Source organism: Centrocercus urophasianus, unplaced genomic scaffold (assembly GCF_019232065.1).
Source record: "Centrocercus urophasianus isolate 14NV4802_14NV808 unplaced genomic scaffold, USGS_Curo_1.0 seq_14, whole genome shotgun sequence".
NCBI lineage: Eukaryota > Metazoa > Chordata > Aves > Galliformes > Phasianidae > Centrocercus > Centrocercus urophasianus.
The window spans coordinates 12,660,566-12,677,347 of NW_024884586.1; the positions used below are offsets into that span (position 1 = coordinate 12,660,566).

General features: G+C 42.2%; 1 protein-coding gene across 4 annotated transcripts in view; it reads left to right on the forward strand.

Moving 5' to 3' along the window:
* The first annotated feature begins 3,324 nt into the window (after nucleotides 1-3,324).
* Nucleotides 3,325-16,782, forward strand: part of PRR5L (proline rich 5 like) — a 47,912-nt gene continuing 34,454 nt past the window's right edge. For 3 of the 4 annotated variants that reach the window (XR_006167923.1, XR_006167924.1, XM_042813265.1), the window contains exons 1-4: nucleotides 3,345-3,558; nucleotides 5,538-5,618; nucleotides 14,586-14,854; nucleotides 16,156-16,236. Coding sequence is in view for 2 of the 4 variants with exons in the window: in XM_042813265.1 (XP_042669199.1) it covers nucleotides 14,685-14,854; nucleotides 16,156-16,236 (251 nt within the window). In the remaining 2 variants the exon portion in view is untranslated. Of the gene's footprint in view, nucleotides 3,559-5,537; nucleotides 5,619-14,585; nucleotides 14,855-16,155; nucleotides 16,237-16,782 lie in introns of all 4 variants that reach the window. The other variant, XM_042813266.1, reaches the window with a different exon arrangement.

Below are 16,782 nucleotides of genomic sequence, written 5' to 3' on the forward strand. Positions count from 1 at the left end.
GAATGAAAATGCTGAACAATTTTTGCAGTGTCTGAGCTAAAATAGGAGGTTACAATTCACAGCTTATTCCCAGTCATCTGCCCCACGCTCTTTAAGTTAACCTCAAGTGTAACTTCTCCCCTAACCCTTTTCTATTAAAACCATTCACTTAAACTGAAGTGTTTGTTTGTTTTTACTCTCTTTCTTTTGCTTATTTGATAAATAGAAAATATCTGATCTCCTAGCAGATGGAAAGGGAAAGATCTTTGGAGAGAATAAGAATAGATTGAAAGATTACAACTACTGAATGTGGTTCAGCTGTAGCTCTCAGCCCCTTGGAAACTAGTGCTAGAATTAGGAATGCTCTTCAGGGATTATGGTTCTCCTCAGTGCCCTGCTAGTCCGTGCTGTGTGTGTTTTGTTGTTTTTCTTTTATTTTTTTCCCCCAAAACTCATTTCTAAGAAGCATATGATGTTGAAGACCTGTCAGATCACACAGACAAAGCAAAGGCTATATGCCAGGGATTCTTCCCATCATTGAGTGCATTATAAAGCAAGCCAATTAAAGGTCACATTTGTTAGTCACAACTTTTGTGGTTTGGCTCTTAGTGAGAGCAGGACGTGTGTGTGCTCAAGGCTGTCTTGCAGTAAAGTGCTGCAGAGAGGATGTGTGGTGTCAAAGCAGAGTGTCAAAAACAAAATAAAGGCTGTAGCTATTTGTCACATATCCGTTCAATATTAGCATTTGTAGCAGCATCTTTGATGTTGTCCATCTGCTTGCTCTTCAGTTCTTTAAGACAATGCTGCAGAATTGTGCAAGGCCAAAGAGACAATTCCTTGCACACAAACAGAACAGCAGTCTGTAGCACTTGTTGGCTCCAATGCTAAGAGCAGACACTTGTGAATTATCACTTGTCTATGGTTTCTAAAGAAAGTTCTGTGCATCCCACGTTCTTCTCTTCCTGGTGATCTCACTAAAGCTAAAAGTAAAAAATAGAGCTGCTGAAGGTCGCTTTCCTCATCCATCAATCTTACAGATAACCCTTCTTGTTAGGTCTTTTCTTAACTGCAACTCTGTCCCACTCAGGTAAGCTTTGGGGCAGAATTTACCTAACTGTAGAAGTTAGGTGTGTTGTTTGAGGCGCCATCTTTTGGAATCAGCTTAGGTGTACAGACTTCTCCAGAGGGCAATTTCTCCTAATGTAACACAGCTGTCTGACCCAGGTGAGATGAATTTGCTCTGAGCATGCCTCCCTCTCCACTAAAGAAGCCTAGACAAAGTATGTTGATTACAAGAGGTTTTGTATGTTCTCATATAGCCAAAGTGTTAGGTAAGATGAAATTCCCCTGGAAGACTTTCATCTTCCTCTTGTGGGCTAATGTTTGTACTTGTCTTGCTTGTCTGCCCTTGCTATGTATTCAGTCTTCCTAGTACCTACACTCTTGCATGACATAACTGGGGCCTTCACTGTGAGTGGTAAGGACTCTCTTCTTTCTGCAGAGCTCCTTCCTAAAGATGCAGTTACAGAGGAACCCACCTTCTTCCCAGCACAGTGGCAGCAAATCTCTTCAGCTCCTTCTTTTGTTTTCTCCCTTAAGAAGTCCAGCCACAAACCAGGATGGTCATAGTAAGTTTGTGTTGTGGGAATGGTGTCTTGAACTTGAGACCAACTGGTCTGGTGAGCAGCTCTCCCCTCCTAAACCTTAGGTTACAGACCTCTGCATGTTTGGGTGTCTGTCTCACACCTGACTCATTCTCCAGTTTTGATTCATAACCATATGAGTTTAAATTTGGGGAAATATACTTGCTCCTGTGTTGTTTTTTGTTGACTTTCTTTTTTATGCTAAGCACAGAACTTGCAGGTTCATGTTATGTTAGAAGCTGAGATCTGCTATATGGTCTGTACTGGTTTGACCTGAATTCTTACACCTCCCAAAACTTTCCTGTTTTTTCTTGCAGTGTTCCTCTCAGAGCACAGCACTGACCAGGTACATCAAGTCACCATTTGCTAACATGTAACCTTTTTTGAATTTTTTACTGGCCCATGAATAACACTTCAAGTGTAATAAACTGCTTGAGCCTTGCTTCTCCAGTTGCATAGCACCTTTAGTTTCTTGGCTAGATTGTGACCCACGGGTTGAAGACCACCACTCAAACTCTGCTTCTGCAGTGTTGTCATTGAGGGATTAGCAAATATTGGCTTGAAAAGCAGATGCAGAACTAGTGGCAATGTATGCTTTCAATTGTTAGATTACCAGGTAACTATTTCAGCACATAAAATCTTAATTTATCAACTGTCATCATATACTTCACCCTTCTGGGACAGGAAGCGTGTTTTTGTGTGTTCATAGTCTGCAAGTTCTAGGTACTGAGGTACTGATTTTGTGTTCTTAAGAGTAAATCCTATTTGTGTTCCCCTAACAGTAAGAATAGGCAGCAGGTAAGGGTTACAGTGCCTCAGTGAGGCTTTGTTTTAAACATCTAGATTCGAAAAAGGAGAAACAGAACCACGTTTGGTGAGTGATGTCCTCTGAGCTCTCTAGGGCCACCTCCAGCACAGCTCAGTGTCAGAGGATCCATCCCAGCATGAGTTGATGTATGAGCACAGCAGTTGCTTTTCTGACATTAGGACCAAACTCAGTTGTAAAATGCTGATTTCTTTTAATAACTAGTGCGTTGGGTTACCAGGCACCAGCAGTCCTGTATGCAATGAATTCCTAGAACTCTCTTAAGTGTGTAGAGAAAATGGCTCTGTTTTAGCAATGTAAATGTCATCTTCCCGTGTTTCAAGGTCTCAGCACCTTCAGTGGAACTTCAAGTAGCTCTCCTCACGTTGGCATGACTGCGTGATAGTACTCATACGTGCGATGTGACTGCAACTCATTGTGGCTTTTTAATCTCTTGAAGGCTTCAGCAGCTTCCTGTCCGATACTTGCAGCAGAAAGTGACAGCTGAACACCGCACGGGGCTGAGGCTGCCGAAGCGTCCTTGAACCGTAAGGTTATCGTAAAACCCGCCCTAGCTTTAAGCGGCACATCCAGCGCACCCCCGCCACGAGTTTATGGGCCGTGAGGAGCAGACCGTGTAACGCGGCGCTAAGGAGGGTTCCGCACACCGGCTCGGGCTGGTGGCAGCTGGGCTGGGGCCGGTAGCAGCTTCAGCATCCCCGGCCCGTCGGGGTCAAGGGTCTCCGGGCCCTTCCAGCGTCCCGTCGTTTGCTTTCTCAAACGGCCGGAGGGATTTACTCCTCCTGACCCACCGAACCGAGGCGGAGTCTGTGCCCGGGGGGAGCGGCGCCCGCAGCCCCCAGGGCGGCTCGGCCCGGCCCGGCCGCCTTTGTCTGCGCTGGGAGGAGCCAACGAAAGGCAGATTGTGTTTTTTTTTTTTTTTTTTAAAAAAAAAAAGGTCTGGCCGAGAGCCAGGAAGTGTGGAATCCTGGCCGGGTGGTGGCAAATTTCGCCAGATCGCGGCCAGAGGCAGCGCGTCCTTCAGCCCGCGGCGGGGCGACGGCGGGAGCGGAGCTGTGCGAGGAGCGGAGCAGCGGCGTTCTCTGCCGACCTCCCCGCAGAGCGGCAGCGGTGAGTGCGAGGGGAAAGCCGGGCCGGGCTGCCGGGTGGGGGGCTCGGCCGCGGGAAGTGGGGCTGGTGCCGGAGGATGTGCCCGGGGCGGCCCGCGGAAGGCACGGGGCTCAGCCCTCGCTCCTCCGAAGCAAAGCTCCGGCATAAATCCCTAGCAAGTTTTCCATTTGAAAATATTAAAAATAGACCCTCCGGTTCCATAGTGCCGCCGAGTGAGTCATTTCCAAACCAAATGTATCCGCTTAACCCTCCCACTGGGGGACACAATAATTCTGAAACCGAGGGTGAAGGGAAGGAGGCTTTTCCCTCCGCTAAACAGACCGAATTAACGCGTAGCTGCTGCGAGGAGAGAAAAAAGCCACAAGCGGCGGGCTGCCTGCTTAAAGCAGCGCGGTGCAGCCCCGTCCCTTTCTCACCTCGCCCTGCGGTGGTACCACCCGCGCTCCCATGCAAGGCGCCGGGAGCCTCGCTGCCCGCTCACAGCCGCGTGGACAAACACCACTGTTTTGTTCCTTTAGCTGTCAGACCCGTCCTCTGTCACCTCTTCGGGACGTCAGCCACAGCCATGGGTCATGCCAGCGGTGACCGATGCTTCTCTTGGCTGCCTATGCTGAGAAGTGCAGTTCAAAACACGGTTATTTTTCTCTGTCTTTCCCGGTCATATGATGATTTGTTCATGCAAGCAGGCTGTCTCGAGCGGAGAGACTTTTTGTTAGCAACAAATGCTGAGCATATTTATAGAGAATGCTGCAATTTTGCATTGTGGAAGGTTTCATTTATGCAGAGCTACCTGGATCTGTGTCTGAGAGCTATTTGCATCTTTTGTATGACGCTGTATATATATGTGTATTCTAAGCATATGTCCATGGCTCTTATTTCACAGTGAGGCAGCATGCCTTAGGTATAGAAGCTGATGTGCAGGCTGTGTTTTTCTTCTAAAGCAGAAGATGCTGTCCTAATGATGTAGATGGACTAGCAGAGACAAGGCCTGCTGAACTGCCTATCTTTACATTAGGAAGCACCTAGCTGGGGGCAAAGTCCTGCCCTTTGACCCCTAGGAAGAACTAAGCTAGCACTCAGCAACAAAAATGACCTATAGCTGAAAATATGTGCTGTAAGTTATGCCAGCTATTTCACAGCCTTGTGAAGGATGTGAGGTTTGAGAGCAAGATCTGTGGTAACGACCCAAACCTAATGCTGTTTCTTGGCAAGTAGAGAACTGTGATGTAAAAGCGCTTGCATTCTCTTTTTGCTGTTTAGATTTAGTTTCTCCTATAATGCTATTTATATATTTTATAGCCGGGGAGGCTATTATGATTTATTGACTTGTCACATAGGGTGCAGGATACTCAGACATTCCTGCAGTCTGTAGTGTTTCTTTTAGCTCTAACATGTAGGAGATTCATCCACTTAAAAGTACCAGTGAAGTACTGGGGGGGGAAAAAAAGTAAATATCAATCTTTCGTGTTCCAGAACACAAGAAAAAGCAGACAGTGTCCCATGAAAATGAAAACTTTGCTGTAACCTAAGACGCATTATGCACACTTCATTGTTAATGTATGGCATTGTTGCTAGGCTTCTAGTGCTGTGGACTTCTATAACATTCTGGAGGAAGAAAAACACTTCAATTTGAGTTCAAAATCAACTGCTTTTTGGTTAAACTTGGAAGAAAATTTTCCAGAGCTCTGTTATTCTGTAGTTGTTTCTGTGGTTATCCTGAATTGCTGACTGACGTGGCTGTCAAGTTGCACTGAGACCTACACCACTGGTTTGCAGTGCTGGAGGTGGACAGGGATGTTCAATCAGACAGTTCCACGTGGGACTATCATTTTCTATGTCATTTTAGCAGCATTGTTTCCTTTTGGTAATTTTACAGCAGACTTCAGGTGACAATTCAGTTGCACATCACATTCATCTTTGGTCTTTAAATTTCTGATTTAGATACTTAAATGAGGTTATCTGTAATTATTTTCTTGCAGTGTGTTTATGGACTGTCTGATATCTGCTCAGCGTCTGATAAGACTTCCAAGATTCTCATTCAAAGCTCATCTGGAATGCAGGTAACATCTACTGACTCCTCAATTCCTTTTGGAAGAGTTTAACTTCCTTGCACTTCTAGTAATGATAGACACAGAATAGGTGTGATAGTTCTCACTTAACCTGAGAAATTAATATAGGTAGCTTCCATTCTTATAGAAGAAATAGAGGCCTGAGCCTTGAAGAGATCGTTGAAAGCTTGAAAGTAGCAAAAAAGTAAGCACTAAAAGTGTATCTTTTATACTCAATGTATTCTGTTTTCTTATGTTACTTTTCCAGGCCTCTGTTGATTTTTTTTTTGTTTGTTTTGTTTTTTTTGTTTTGTTTTGTTTCCCTTGCACATAATGTATGGCCTTTTGTCCTCACTGTTTCTGCTGGTGTGAATTCAAGCATGAATATACATTGATTGAGTATATGCTGGACTCCAGAGCTTATTCAGTAGGGCATAACAACCTGTTCTTCCATTAGATAGAGCTAAGTGTAACTCAGAGGGTGGAAGATTGTGCTGAAGACTTCAGCAAACACCCTGTGATACCAGAGGTGACTGAGGCTAGGCTACAGTGTAAATCAGGCTGCTCAACTGCTGTGTTCTGTAGCCCTAGTGTTAAAAACAGGGAGTGTATTTCTGTTTTTAATAATAACAATGGGAAATGTGAAAGGAGGGAGAAAAAGGAATATATATGAAGTGCAAGAAAACAAAGATGATAGATTGCCATTCTGCTTGCAGCGTAAGTAGTTTCTAAAAGCATTGCAGTTGTGACATTTATTTGGTCTTGAAGTTTATCTTGTCAGTATTCTGATTAACATTACTAGAAAAGTAGAAATGTCATTATGGTCAGATTGATACAAATTGTTGTTTCTGAATCTTTGTTCTACTTCCCCGTCCTTTTTTTTTTTTGTTTTTTGTTTTTTGTTTTAATGGATGACCTTCATCCTGTGCGTTTAAGAAAGCGTTACTGTGGTTCTCCTTTATCTGTCCTCCTCTAGTAACTGTAAGAATTAGTTAATTTCACTGCACTTGACCAAGGAAGAAAAAGACAGGATAAATTTTCTCTAAGCTTTTTTTTATAGCTTGTGCTGGAAGAAGGGCTCTGGAGGGAGTTATCCCCTCCTGCACATGTGAAACCCAGAGGGAGCACTTTAGTTCTGCTGCTCATGTAACTACTGCATATGAACAGTTTATTTGTTGAGCAGCTATGGTTTGTTTTTTTTTTTTTTTTATTTTTCCCACGCAGCTTTTCCACATGCTAAGCACAAGTCCTATGATCCCTGCAGACTGCTTGATGTAATTTGTAACTTCTTTTGAAAGAGTTAACACAAGTGTTTCCTGAATTTTGTAGCAGATGCTACTGGGGAGCTATTGGAAACAGGTTGAAGCGCTAAGAGTTTAGTTCGTGTGTTTGAAAACACATTTGTCATTTCAACCTTAAAGCCTTTTGTACAGCAAAAAGTCCAATAGCTTACTCATACTGTTGTCATTCAAGTGCTATATTCTTGGCTTGCTTTGCTCCAGGAGGGGTGCCCTGACGGGTGCATCTGCTAGATGCAATTCCAAACAGTGGAAGGAAATAATTATTTATGTTGTCTTTTTTTTTTTTTTTTTTTTCTGGTGTAAAATATTCTTGTGCTGGGGATTGTTCTGGTGAAACTGTGCTCATTAAAAGGCATTTTTGTAGTCAACAGAGTTTAAGGCTTGAAGACATCAAAATGAAGTAGGCCAAAACTGACGGGCAGCTTTAGGCTCTGAGCTCCTTGGAGTGTTATTTTGCTGTTAAATCAGTTATTTCTCTTTTTTTTATTGTAAGAGCTTTAGGTGTTTTTTGTGCACTTGTATATAATCTTGATCTCTTTGGCTTGCTCTGTGTCAGTGCTGTTTTCATACTTTGTTCTATAGGGAATTGTATTTGTGTTTGTACAGGTCTTCTAACATGCCATGAACTGCAGAAGGTGGTGGTCTTTGAATTACAGAGAAACATCCCATGCCAGGATGGGATATAAGCAAAGGTGCTTTTTTTCCCCTCCCAGTTTGACTACAGTTTCACTTTGAGTTTCAGGTTTACTTTAACCTCAAGAACTCAAAGCACAACTAAGTGGAAACCTCTGAATTTCTTTTCAATTCCTATGTGGCTCTGCTACTAATGCCTGGTTAGAGAGATCCCAAACAAATTCATGAACAGAAGGATATATAATGAGTAAAGGAAAGGTGTAGGTCCAGTGAGGGGAAGAGAATATGCAGAAGGAGTTCAGTGTATGGATATAACATAGGGAAAGTGAGATCTTGTTTTGGGTAGCTGAAGACTAGAGCTATAATTATCAGACATGAGTACATACCAGAGGATTGACACAGTATTGGGAAGGGCTCTATTCCCATATTCTGTAGTGGCTTTTTTTTTTTCTTTTTTTTTTCTAACATGCTTCATTTCCATAGTTAACATCAAGTTTAATTAGGGATAGGTGGTGGCTGAACACTTCTGGATTCATAGAGGCCACAAAGTTTGTGCCTTCATAGTGGATGGCCTGGCAAAATAATGATAATAAAAAGAAGTTGACATCTTTTGGTTTTGAGCTACCTTTTAAAAAGAAGAGGTAGCTCAGATGGCTCCTCATTCTTTACAACGGGATGGAATTCTTTGAAAAGCTTTAAAGGAGCTTAGAGGCATTTTTATTTCACTTTATTTTGGTGAGTAGGTTCCTGGCTTGGGAGGTGGAAGACCTGGATGACTCATTTTGCTGGCTTTCAGCTTCATTTCCTCAGCCAGAAAATGGAGATAATGATTTTCACTCTCCTTATTAATAATCCTCCTAGAGATCTTTTTTGAAAAGAGCGTTTTGCAGGGCTGAGCAGCCCATCCACCTGGGGTTGAACGTGCGTGGTCTGCCTTGGGGTTTTCCCATACTGTGGGGTGGGTGGGCTGGAGGTATGGGGCAGGCAGGCATCCCTTTAATATTTGGCATTGCATGCACTGGAGCCAGCCAGGGACTGGCAGGAGGGCGTGTGGTGGGGCTGCAGGTAGTGTGCTTTAGCTGGCTGAAGTCCTGTGTTTGCCAGCTGGCATGGAGAGTGCGCTGAGAGCCTGAGGAATCAACTTGTTTTCCTCTGTGCGGGACAGCCTGGTAAGGTGCTGGTGGAGCATGTTCCTTCCTCCTGCTTGGATCCTATTCCTGAACTGGGTATGGTCTGCAATCCTGGATTGTAGCTTAAACAGAGTTTGTGGGGTTTTTTTTGTGGTTTTGTTTTTTTTTTTTTTTTTTAATAACAATGTTCTGAGTTGATTTTAGTCACTGGGATTTCAGAGGCAAGTGGCATTAATATACAGGTAGGGCAAAAAAAAAAAAAAAAGCTGTTTCCTGAAGGCTGTAACTTGAATCAATCTTAATGATGAGATTGCCAGACCAAAATACTGACCTTACACCATTCCATTTATCTTTCTGACTTGGGGCAGTTTCTTAGAAAGGACTGTGCCCCTGCTAGTAGCATAAGCACATCAGAAGGTGTTTTGCTCCTTGTGTGAGGGGCTGCTCCTGTGACAAAGTATCTGTACTTTGTCTTGCTGGTTGATTGATCCAGAATGTGAAGGCCAATGTTTAGGCTCTTATTGCTCTTGATGGGCCATGTGTTGGAAATTTGACTCATGATAATTTTAGTTTCTGAAGTTGAGAAGGAATGGAAGGATGAGGGGTATAGGAGGGACTATGCCTTGAGATTGGGCCCCAGCCTGCCCTCAAACTATTGTGGAAACTTGTGATTTCAGCAACTCCACTGTATGTAAGATATGGCTTCTGATCATGCTATCCGGAAAGGAAATATTTTTAGCTATGGAATAATTAATGCACTTTTTGTTAAGCTTATGCTTGTTTTGCACCCAAAATCATTACAAAAAATTCTGTTACGTGATGCAGTATCCAAACTCGTAGGTCATCAATGTCACAGTTGCACAGAGCATACAAAGGAGTAGAAAATGGGCAAACATATATCTTTCTTCATGAAGACACTAATTTTCTACTACTAAAAATGTTCGTATGGCAAGATATCTCTTTATATCTGGATAATCCCTCATTCTTTGTTGTAGTATTCCCCGGATCTCCTGAAATACTTACTTGAATGAATGGAGCCTCATGTGGTTCCCCCCTTCCCTGCATTACCATCTGGTTTGAAGTTGCTTTTTGACTTGTGGTTTTTTGTTGTGAATGTAAAGTAGCACCACTGCATGTTACCCTCTAAAAAGCAAAAGCAGCTGTAGTTTTTGGTGCTGTAGTGTTTGGTTGGTTCAGGGTTACTGAGAAGATCCCTAGTTTAGAAGGAATGCTGCCATCATTTTCTATAGGTTATTCTCTTTCCCAGAGACAGAGCTAGGTGTATTGCCAGATCTTTATATTTTTTTTTTCCAGACAGTCACAGGTACTTTGGTCTGTTAGAAGGAAAAAGTCTTTTCATTAAATCACCTTATAAGAGCTTCTCTGTTATTTTCATGGCTAATAGAAAACAAATGGATAAAAATTCCTAGTTTGACAGTAATGTTTTCATGTCTGTATCTACAAGTGTTTGCTGGAAAAAGATGTGTCCTTGTTTAATTCTTCTGTTGAAAGATTCAAGTTGATCTATAAAGTGCTCACTCAGATGTGATTAATTAGAAGTGGATAAAACTACATTGTTGTCAGATTGACTCACTGTCCAGCTCAGCATCCCTCTCCCCCAAGTTTTGAGCCCTATCATCTAGCTTTCAGTTATTTGCTCATTTAAAGACCTGAGTTTTAAGACACAGGTAATGTCTGTCTTGTTTGAGATCTAGAAGACTTTAATAGCTAGACTTTGATGTGATAATCACAGGTAAATGGGAGGGGGAAAAAATATCAAGAAAAGAGGAGTAAGAACAATAAAAGCATCTCTCCTTGACTTTAAACAAGTTTGCCAAAAAGAGAAATGCAGGGTCATTAGATGAGAGAAGAGTGGGGAATCCTCTATAATCGGGCAAACAACTTGAAATTCTGTTGCCTCCTCAAGTGTTGCCCCAGTGGTTGGAGCACGTGGCAGTGGGAGATTACGTTGTTGTGGCACCATCTCCTGTGCTGGAGCTGAGTTTTAGCATCCAGCTTTTCATCCCTTTTTATGATCAATGGTAAGAGAGGATATGGCTTGGTGGCTGCAACCACTGTCATCCTCCTGCCTTTCTTCTCTCCGTGATTGTTAAATAATAGGATTGTAATCTTTAGATGTAGGCTTTATTTCGTAGTCTTATGAAGCAATTTAATCTTGGGTAGAGGAGATGTGAAGGAGTTTGGACTGAAGGCCTCTGAGGGAAGAATATCTGTGTAAATCTGTAAGAGTTTTCAGTGCAAACTAGAGAGGAAAACTGTTCACTGCTTTGCGTTATGCTGTTCGTTCTCACTAGCTGAAATAGCCCCAAAACCGTGAGGGTTTCTGATTAACCTGTAGTAATACCTCCCTTGGTACAAGGATAGTTTCTCTCAGAAAAAAGGAAAAAAAAAAAAAAAAAAAAAATGCAGACTACTGAATGTGTAACATGGACATTACCAGCAAACTGCTAAAGGAGCTCTCCTGCAGAAACAAAGCAGTGTTTACCAGGGGGTTGTCTTGGTAAAACTTTCAGTGGAAACTGCTTACTGAGAAAGGAAAATCTGATCTGAAGGAGTTGTGGAGATGGAATACTTCTGTAGCTAATGCAGAACAATTATGTAAGGCTGGGTTCTGGTTTGGGGGCTTTGTTTTATGTCCTGATGCATGGGATCTGCAAAATGCAAATGCACTGTGCCAGAAGTCTGTTTTCCAGCACGTGCTCTCTTACCTCTGGCTTTATAAATCTCTGAAAATAGTTTAAGTAGGCTATGGGTGGGGATGGTTATTCTCACAGACCTTGGCGTTTCGGTTCTGATAACATGCTAATTAGCTATACTTGATGTTCTTCTGGTGACTAGCTTGTGCTGAGAGCAAGCTTACTATGACTGCTGTCTAATGGCTACCATTTCAGGTAAACTAGGAGAGAGTGCTTTCTCTGAATCCTAAGCAAAATTAAGGCTCTGGATTTGACCAAAAGCTGAAGATCTTTTCTTTAAATTGGTGAAAAAGTAAAATAAACTTGTCTTAATACTGAAATGGGATCACAGACTATGGGACTGGAGAAAAAAGTGGGGAAGAAGGTCATCTTAAATGCTCATCACAGATAAGTGCTTGTTGTTGTCTGTCTGAGTAACTTTAGCAAGGGTTAAGGGAAACAGTGTATATGTTTCCATGAGCAGAAGCAAATATGTTCCCTTGGTAAGAAGGAAGCATTCAGGAAATTTGTCGTGGGGCCCTGTGTTCTGCTGCTGTGGAATCAGGCTCGTAAACCCAAAGACCAAGTCTGGGAGAGACCTTTGTGATGGTCTGTTTTACCTTTGTGCAAAAGGATTTCCTGCACAATTTAAATATCTGTATATTAAGTTACAAAATTTGTTCCCCTTACATTTCTGAATTTAAACTTTCCCCTTGCAACTTAACCCAAGTTAATACAAATAGAGCTTTTATAGTAGACTTTTATTGCTGGAGGTAAAGTACTGTGTGTGGTTACACTGTTTGGAGTACTGGATTGAAGGTTAGCACAGGCATCTTAACCACTTTCTAGCCCAGTTAAGAGTCTACGTCTGATCTTAAAATAACATTATATAGTTCTGAAGAATCTGTTCCCTTCCCTGTACAAAAACTGTTGAAATAGTAGTTTATGCTGGATAAAGTCATCTGTCACTCATTCAGCTCATCTAGCTGTCAGCTTTGGGACTTCATGATAGCAAATGTTGGCACAATTATTTGTTTTGCTACAGAAATATCTGTTATGCTGACTGCCTCCCAGACACCTCTCTGTGTCATGAGTGTAATCTGCCCTCACCTCTCCAAGGTGCTGCAGTTTTTCTCCTCTGACAGTTTCTGAGGTGGCTGGAATTGCCAATGGAGCAACTACTAGCAGATTGGGTGGTGAAGCTGATGAGGGGTCTGGAGCACAGGCCTTATGAGGAGTGGCTGAGGTAGCTGGGATCTTTTCCTCTGAAGAAGAGGCTCAAGAGTGATCTTATTTCTCAACAGTTATCTGAAGGGAGGTTGTGGCAGTGTGGGAGTCGGCCTTTTCCCAACTTAACTGGGGGTTGGTCTAGAGGTAGTGGCCTCATGTTGTGCCAGAGGAGACTCGGGTTGGATGTTAGGAAATAGTTCTCCCCGAGTGGTCAGACACTGGGATGGGCTGCCCAGGGAAGTGGTGGAGTTGCTGTTCCTGAAGGTGTTCAAGAAGCATTTAGATGTTGTACTGAGGGACATGGTTTAGTGGGAGATAGTGGTGATAGGTGGATGACCTCCTAGATCATTATTTTTCAACCTTGGTGATTCTATGTGAGCAATGGAAGAAGAAAAAAAAAAAAAAAAAAAAAAAAACCAAAAAAAAAACCAAACAAAAAAAAACCAGAATACTGTTTCAAAAGGCAAACAGAAGACAGTGTGATTTGGTTCTATTTTTTGTATTTATTCTTTATTTGTAAATGTTATAGTAGTGTTTTTTCTAATGGGAGCAGAGCAGCCACTCAACCTGCAGCTTGCTGTCCTTTCTGGTAACACCTATTAGGGCTCAGTTTTCTTCATGGAAGTCTGTCTGGCCTTTGTCATCTCTAGAGACAGTCAAGAGTTGTCTGAAGATCTATCCAAACTGCATTCAGCTTGTGGGGGGATAATAGGTGTATTTATTTGTTGAATAGTAATGATAGTTTTACATGTTTTGTGTCCTGTAATCAAGGTGTTTGCTCTGTATTTTTCCCCTGTAACACCATTGGTGGTGGGGCCTTCGTGTTTGCAACAGGGCTGAGGGCTTGCTTAGGCCTCCTTGGCTGATTGGAACAAGGCAAGGAGGAGGCAGGTGATGAGCTCAGAGTGAAGCAGGGCTGCCTAGGTTGCAAGAGACCTGTTTTTTCACATGAATAAAATCATGTAATCATAAAATGATTAGCTAAGGTTTGCAGAGTGTGAAGAATTTCCTGGAGCTGAGCACTATCTAAATTAGAAGCACCATGCAAATACGAAGTATACCTCTAGCTGATCATATCTTTTTTTACTTCATGCTGCAGATGTTGTGGAAAAGAGAAGGCTTTGCTTTACATCTTCTGTGTGTGGTTTGGTTATACAACTATTTTTTTTTCCCATCTCTTTCTCTGACATCTCTGTTCTTCAAACTGCCAACTGAATCTGCTGCTTGTACTTGTCTGAAGTGGGAAGATTTTGAAGTGCAGCAGCTTTGCCAGAGGTTTTTTTGTGGTTTTTATCCAAGTTGATTCTAACTTACTCTGTTTCTGTGGTTTGTTTTGGGCTGCATATTCATCTATGTGGCGATGATGATCAGAAGGGAAAGTACGAGAATTTTGTATTCAGACAGCAATTGGTTGTCTATAAAACAAAAAGTAACCAACCCAAACAGTCCTGCTCACTCTCAAAATATGTGGCTGTCAGAGCTCTTCTGCAGAAGCTCCTTATGGTATCTATCTGTAATGAGCTGATATTGAGTTTTATTCTCTTGCATAATGCTTCTGGGAGAAGCAAAGGGTTTGTCTGATCATCTTTTGATCATATTTTGCCCCTTTTTTCTTCTGGTGAAATGTTTATCTTATTTTATATTAGGTGAATGGCAGCTCTATTTAAAGGTATTTGTAAAGTATCTCTGGGAATGGTTTGGGCACCTCTGTTCTTGCATTTCTATTAACTGAAATGGGAAGAGAAACCACTCTTGTTTTTCTGGCTGGCTGTGTTGAGTCATTCTTTAATGGGAAAAGGCTGCTGCTGTTGAAGAGCTCCTGAAGATTTACCCAAGTTTGCTCTTAGTGTGATAGGCTATTTTCACTCCTCCCCTTCCTCTTCATTTTTCAGGACTGCTTCAATTTCTTTATCTTATTACGAGTCTGTATCACAGCCTAATGTGGTGGGGAACTGCTAGTCTGAGGTTAACTGTTCACTTTGATTGCAGGCTGAGTCCTCGGGTTTGAAGTCTTGTTGATGCCAGTGGAATTGATACCAGGGCCTTCAAGAGAAAAGACTTTCTGATAAACCCACTCCATTCAAGCCTATGACTGGGGGTTTCACCATATCACCATCCTTTGCTCTCCAGTTGCACAAGATGGGTTCATTCAGAAGGCCCCGACCTCGCTTCATGAGCTCTCCAGTGCTCAGTGACCTGCCACGTTTCCAGGCAGCTCGGCAGGCTCTGCAGCTCAGCTCCAACTCAGCGTGGAACAGGTGAGCAGCATCTACAGTGTGAGACTGATCTTTATACTACTGTGTATCACGCTATTTATGGCTAAGCTTGATTATTTATAAGCCTGAATGAGTTTTTAGCATGCCTGAGGTTTGCAGACATTCAAAGTCTCTGTGGAGGTGGCAATCAGACTTAGTTTTTGGCCAGCCTCTTTTTTAGCCAATGTTTTTTCAGAGATACAGTCTTGAAAGTAAGACAAAACTGCACTATATTAACAGATCCACTTTTTTCAGTATGTTTTAGGAAAGCTATTAGGGCAACAAAGGTCAGTTTCTTAATGCACAGCAGGAATTTATTTGCATATTATGAATCTTTTATCAGAAGAACTCAACTGTAGTAATTACTAAGCTTGTGGCTTCTACCAGAGTTTCATACTGCAGTCAAATCCTGTCTGCAGCACATATCATGCAGCAATGACCACTGGAAAAATGATGTGTAGGTAAAGTGTGAGATGGTCTGCTGCTACTGAAGTCAGGTGTTCCCACCTTTCTGTCTGCCATCTTGCACCATCTTTGTGCTCTGCAGACTCCTTTCTCTTGCTGAACTAGTTCTGCTTACTAATGTCACACAAACGTAGCCCAGCAAAAGCATCGTTGTTTTGTACTAGGATAGAAACCTGAGGTTACTGAAGTGTATGAGTGCCAAACTTGTTTGCAGAAGAGAACTTCTATTAAGCAAATAGCATCTCCTCGTGTTGGCTGTGGCAAGCTTTTGCAGCTGCTAAATCATCCTGTCACTTCAGGACTTCCTCTGTGCCAAAAAAGAAAAGTATATTGGAAAAGTATGAGAGTATCTGTGGCTGTTGCTATGCCTTACATGCATTAACAAGGCTTGAAGATGGGCCTGACTGATGCTGCCTGCTGAAGGTCTTTAGTGCAGCCAGAGTCCTACCAGATGCTGCCAGCTGGGTGGCTCAGCTGGTCCTGTCAGGATCTCTGGATAATGCAATGTGATGCGTTTGGTAGACACTGACAAAAGTTTGTGTCTCCTCATAGCTCATAGCCTGCAGCACACATCAGAGATCCCACAACCAGTTTTTTTTAAAGATACATCTCCTGTGAATGTCGTGTTTGTGAATGGTGTCCCGGTGATGACTTTCCTTGCTTACTCTGAGTGCAGTGATTTTGAGGGATGAAAAGTGTAAGCATTTAAGTGCAACTAACCTTTCCCACACCTTTTTAGCCATTCAGCTTTTGGTGGCTATCTCACGTTGCATTCTGTTTAAATCATACTGGTGGCTGTTACTTATGGATGTTGTACCATCTCATTTCTTTTTTGACAGTGTTCAAACAGCAGTGATAAATGTGTTTAAAGGGGGAGGCTTGCAGAACAATGAACTCTATACCCTCAATGAAGCTATCAGGTAAGTTGTTGAAGTGCATGGAGAAGGGATTTTTGTTGCTGCCTGTTTGGGGTTTCCTCATTTTTGCTCCTAAGCAGAAATGTAGTGAGAGGAGATCGATGTGAGAGAGAACTTTAACATGTATTTTGAATTTCAGGTTGGCTTCCTACCTTTTTTCTTTTTTTTTTTCTTTTTTTTTGCTATGGGGTGATGTGAAGAGCACTGGGCTTTTAGATAATGTTTAATTAACTTATGTGGTGCTTTGACAAATTGAGGATATTTATTGAGTTAGAATAAAAGGATTTTGTCCTCTTCCATGGAATTTTCCTCTTAGGCCTGTTTCCCTCCCCCCATTTATTTAAGGACATTCATAACAGTAGTAATGTTTTCTGTCACTGTTTTTCTCTAAAATCAAGCTTCTCAGAACCACGGAGCATTTAAACAAAAAGAAATTTAAAATACAGTATTTCATGTATGTACATTCTATAGCGATTTCAGAAAGAGACCAGAAAATACTAACTCTGAAAATTAAAAACCTGGAAGTTTAACGGTGATGATAAAAGTATC